This window comes from Phoxinus phoxinus, assembly GCF_949152265.1.
Source record: "Phoxinus phoxinus genome assembly, chromosome: 6".
Classification (NCBI taxonomy): Eukaryota; Metazoa; Chordata; class Actinopteri; order Cypriniformes; family Leuciscidae; genus Phoxinus; species Phoxinus phoxinus.
The window spans coordinates 43964752-43969751 of NC_136881.1; the positions used below are offsets into that span (position 1 = coordinate 43964752).

At 47.3% G+C, this 5000-nt stretch overlaps 1 protein-coding gene across 1 annotated transcript in view; it reads right to left on the bottom strand.

Annotated features, from left to right (window-relative positions):
* The window catches only part of LOC306999786 (calmodulin-regulated spectrin-associated protein 3), a 14413-nt gene that overhangs the window by 300 nt on the left and 9113 nt on the right, over positions 1–5000 (bottom strand). The window contains exons 12-19 of the mRNA XM_079614769.1: positions 4822–4852; positions 2808–4656; positions 2608–2726; positions 2231–2529; positions 1930–1981; positions 1731–1834; positions 1212–1330; positions 1–1144 (exon numbers count right to left, since the gene is read on the bottom strand). The exon at positions 1–1144 is cut by the window's left edge and continues 300 nt beyond it. Coding sequence (XP_079470895.1) covers positions 842–1144; positions 1212–1330; positions 1731–1834; positions 1930–1981; positions 2231–2529; positions 2608–2726; positions 2808–4656; positions 4822–4852 — 2876 coding nt within the window. The 3' untranslated portion in view covers positions 1–841. The remainder of the gene's footprint in view (positions 1145–1211; positions 1331–1730; positions 1835–1929; positions 1982–2230; positions 2530–2607; positions 2727–2807; positions 4657–4821; positions 4853–5000) is intronic.

Sequence of the window (5000 nt, forward strand, 5' to 3'; positions counted from 1 at the left end):
GATCACATGATGCCTCAGTCTTTGGACAGGAGAGTCATTCACTCCACACAGATTCAGCACACGAGGAGAGACTGATGCAATAATATAAAAGAGAACAAGTGTTCGCAGCAGGAGATCTCTAAAGTCGTCCAGCCCGTCGGAGAGTAGATAAAACCCTCAGCAGCGATTCTCACTAAAACTACAGTTCCACTAGACTGAGATTCAAAAGTCTGTATCTATAAGAGAAAAGAATATAGAGCATACAAATCAGAGAGAAATGCCTCAAGTGCTCAGTTGGTGTGACCGTCAAGAGATATCTGGACCGAAGCGAACGTTCACATGCAAACAGGAGCGAGAAAACCCCAGGGCTCGTCTTCAGGGTTCATCTGTCTTCATGCAGAGTCAGAAAAGAGCTTTCGGTGATCATAAGATTCACCACAGAGACTGTCTGTGTCGTGTTTAGTGCTGGTAAGGTGTTTATTTAGAGGAATGGCACTTATAGTGGGTCTATCGGAGGGGTTTAAGGATCGTTCACACCAACAACAATAACTACGGTTTAAAGAATCGCTGTAACTATGAGAATCACGATGTCCACACCTTGACGATAATGGCACAGAGGAAATATATCACTTTCAGAGTGAATGTTTACAGCTGATGAGAATCCATCCTGCTTTAAAAAGAGCGCGCGCATTTATAATATGCGCAACGTGTTTATAATAAACACAACAATATTGTCTAATGGTGTGGACGCTAATTTAGTTATCATTAGAATTATCAGTATAGTTATTGTCCATTTAAGTGTATGTTTATGTTATATTTATTGTTCTTGGTGCGAACAGGTCTTTATTATGGTGGGCGTGGCCTATTTGGGTGTGGCTACTTTTTTGGGTGTGCCGTGTTTCTTGGTGTGCCAGAGATGGGCAGGGATAGTGAAAGCGTCGACGCTCATACTCAATGTACGAGACGGAAGAGTATTGAACTGTTTCCGGTCGGAGCTGTATTTATAAATGGCTTCCACGGCCGTCGAGGAAATGGCACGCGGGCCGACGCCGCAGAGTCGCTGCAGCTCCTCCGATTGGCCGTCGAGGGTGTAGATGGCGCGGAACTGACAGTTGGAATCACGCAGGAGAATCAGGAAGTGGCTGGCGGAGCTCTTCTCCATCTCCTAGGGAGAAAACGAACTGTCAGAATGTGAAAGTCACGACTGTAGAGTAAGATGAACAGTGACGCACCTCAACAATCTTGTTTTTCTGGGATTCGTTGACCTTGCCAGCGAGGCAGCAGCGTGAGAGCGCGCTGTGAATAATGAACTTGTTGGATTTAAAACTGGGTTCCTTAAATAATTTAGGACCTGAAACAGAAGATAAAACTGACTGTGAGTGAAAACCACACAGATCAAATAAGGTACTGACTACATCTTCTCAAATCAGGTCAGACCGCTTTGTTTTCATACATAAACATGTTCTACGCACTATGACTTAATATGACTATAAATTGGCTTGACAAAAGTCAACATACTTTAAAGAGTACTTAAACATTACTAGACAGCATCTAGACTACCTTCAGTTTGCCCCGACTGTGTGTTCTACATCATTCAATCGACCAGACTTTTATGCCCATTATTAATCTAAAAACTTAAGAGTTAAAACTAGCCTTGATTGGTTCTTGTCAAGTGTCTTCACAGACCTCCTTTAGTTGTAATTATTTTCCAATTTGGAAACTGATCATAAAAACAACAATTGGCTCTTTACCTGTGTATTCTGGGAGTGAGGCTGGAGAGGAGGCTTGTTCCCAGTCTCCATTCTGATTGGCCGGTTTCCCTGATGACATCACCTTTGAGGGCGACTCTGACCGACTGAGTTGGTGAATGAGAGAGAAAGTGTTTAAGTAAAGACAGAGATGTATGGAAGGCAGATGACAAAAACATGGCTAAGCAGAAAGGTACAGTACCTTGCTGGTTTTTCAGTTGGTAGAGATCGGCCATCTTTCTGGTTAGCTACAACTGCATGAGAAAACACATCTGGTTTTTAGGGCATGATAGTGAAATCTTTAAAGCAGCAGTGTGTGTCATTTCTGCACCGCTAGTACTACCAAACAGAACTCTTTTCAAACCTCTATCAAACACTTCTCCCATCTGACAGAGTAATACTGCCCCAAACTCCATTCATTGGTTGAGCAAGTTGCAGTTTCGTTCATACAGGCAGATTGCAATTCTGTTTGGTGACAAGATACTTGTGATGTGTGTGGTTACCTGTTCTGTTCTTCCCTGGCGAGCGTGTGTGAGTAATCTCATGGTTGTTGTGCGGTTTGTGTGTGTGCTGTTTTTTGCCACTGTGCTTCGCTGGTTTCTGTTTGAGAACCTTCCCTAGATCAGCCATTATCTTCAGCTGGTGGCGCCTTTCATACTCTGCCCGTGTGAACGCTCCCCGACGCAGTGGTGTTCCTGGGGGCGTGGCCTTTGAAGGAGGGGGCGGGGTGTATGAGGTGGGTAGTGACTGTGAAAGCGGTGGAGATTGAGAAGGTCGTAGGTCATCCACGGAAACCTGTTGACTGCAGGAGGAAGCAGAGGTAAGTAAGTCCTGAATGTAGGTCCCGAATGAGAGGGTTTGAATATTTGGGTGTTCTTACCTGTTCTCAGGGTCTTGTCCGTATCTTGTCCGTTTCTTGATCTCTTGCGCTCGTCTTTGCTGCCGCTCCAATAGCAGAGCCCTTTTCAGGGCCATCTCCTCCTCCGAGAGACCCTGCTCCTGAACGTCCACAAATACACACGTTACAAACACCTCAGACACGTATCATCAACCAAACCACATGCAGACCTTCACACACACCTTGAAGAACACATCGAGTCCCAGCCTGCTCTCATTCTCTGTCTGGTCACTCATGGAATCCGATGAGAATATTTCTGCACCCTGTTCCAGATCTGTGTCGTCTCCCACAGTCCCCGCACCCTCTGTCTCATCTTTCACCAGGGCGCTGCTGAGGAGCATGTCGCTTTCAAACGAGCACTCCGACGGGGCTCCCGAACTGCTCCCACCGCCTAAGAGTTCAGCTGGGAGCGCAGACGGAGGTCCGGCCTCAAGCTCCAGGGTGAAGATCGGGGTGTGATGCTCGCTGGAGCCTGATTCTGATGTGCTCTCTTGAGGCTGAATAGACTGCAGAGGAGAGTCCTGAGGTGTGCGTGGACCTCCGAATCGCAGTGAGGAGCAAGTCTGCACCTGACACTGGCTCGGAGAGACTCGCCGCAGATGGGGAAGCGTGTCCACGTTCTGTGGGGGCGTTAGGACACGTGTGAGAGGCTGGAAGCCGAGTTCTGTGGGGCGGGAGGGACGTTGACGTTTGGGGCTCTTAGGAGTAGCTCCATGGGATCTGCGTGGAGCAGATGATGCTGAGCTTTTAGGGGATCTTGGGGTGTCAGAAGGTTGTGCAGAGCGTGAAGGAGATCTAGAGGGTGAAATGATACGGGTAGAGTCTCTAGAAAGATGAGGGGATTTGGGACCAGCTGGAATGACCCAGGCCTTACTGGAGGCAGGTGTCTTATTTGAAGAGGTGTTTTTCTGAGAACTCAGAGTTTTCTTTCCCATGAGCCTTTGCTGCTGTTCTGTAAGGAGCTGCATGTCCCTTTGTAGGGTCTGTAGGGTGGAGCTTAGCTTAGCTACTGCCTCATTATATTCCTCTAATGGAGGCTCTTTCCCCACCTCTTTCTTTGTATCAACAGAGAAGGTCACCTGTTTCTCCAGTTTAGGCGGGGATACTACATCGCTGGGGTTCTTCTTCTGTTCCCCATCATTTTCCTTCTTATTCTCCTCCAGTTTCTTCTTCTCCTCCTCCTTCTCTTTGTCTTCCTCTTGTTGAAGCTGTTGCTCCATTTGTGTCAGTCGTTCATCCAGGGTAAGGGACTGTCCGTCGTCTCCCACTTCTTCCCCTTGTTTCTTCTGGAGGTGAAGGAAAGCAGTTTTGCCCAGCCTCTGCCTGTGCTTGGTAAAGATGGCCTCAATCCGCCTCTTTTGGGCTTCAATGGCTCTGCGTTTCTCCTCTAGACGTGCACCCAATTCCTGCGCTTCCACTGCCCCAACAGGGCTCATCTCTGCAGGGCTGCACAACGACAACACCTCCTGGGACCTGGAGTTACTTGGGGATTCTGGCATCATCTTCCTAAGTTCAGCAAAGTTTGTCATGCGACCAGTCTTGGGTCCGTTGGCTGGACTGGGGGAGATTTTGGGGGAGTTTTCAGGTGTGTCACACTCTAAACCTCCATTGTGTTCTTGTGAACCTACAGGTTGCCGTTTTCGGTTCCCGCTGCTATTAATCCATCCTCCCATTGGTCGATGCATCATCCCAGTCCGGCATGGGGCAGAGCTGCTCAGTCTGACTCCACTCTCCTCAGGCGAGTGGAGGTAAAAGCCAGACGGCGCCCCCTCTGGCCGCATACGAGGCTCGTTGTGTACCGGCCGGCCGGTATGAATGATTTGTAAACCTTCTTCTATGGTAGGCAACTCTCCTAGAGGAGCCTGACCAATGAGCTTACTCAGATCCTCTGGGGGCGTGTAAGAGCCAGGGTCGGTTACCCTAGTGAGGCTGTCCGTGCTGACGGAACGGTAGAGAGGGTTGCCCATAACAACATCAACATCACTGTCCAGTGGGAATGGGATGCTGAAGGATACGGTCGAGAGGGGACGGCTGAGACAGAGAAAAGGAAAATGACTGAAGATTCATAGTGCTTTATGAAGGTGCTCGTGCCCAATTTTTCAGTTATATAAATTACTATTAAGACTACTAAGTCACAGAATTTGTATAATTTTTTTTTGATTAGTTGTACTTTCTGGAACTGAAGGACAGACATACCTAATTTGCTTTTTGCTCCAGCCCCGTCCTTCTACACAACAACAAATGTAAAAATAATAATTCTGTTACATACACAAATAAGCATAATTTCAAATATTAAACCACAAATCCAACAAGTCAAGTCAAGTTATCTTCATTTATTTAGCGCTTTACAGTGATAATAGGAAATTAAAGTAACA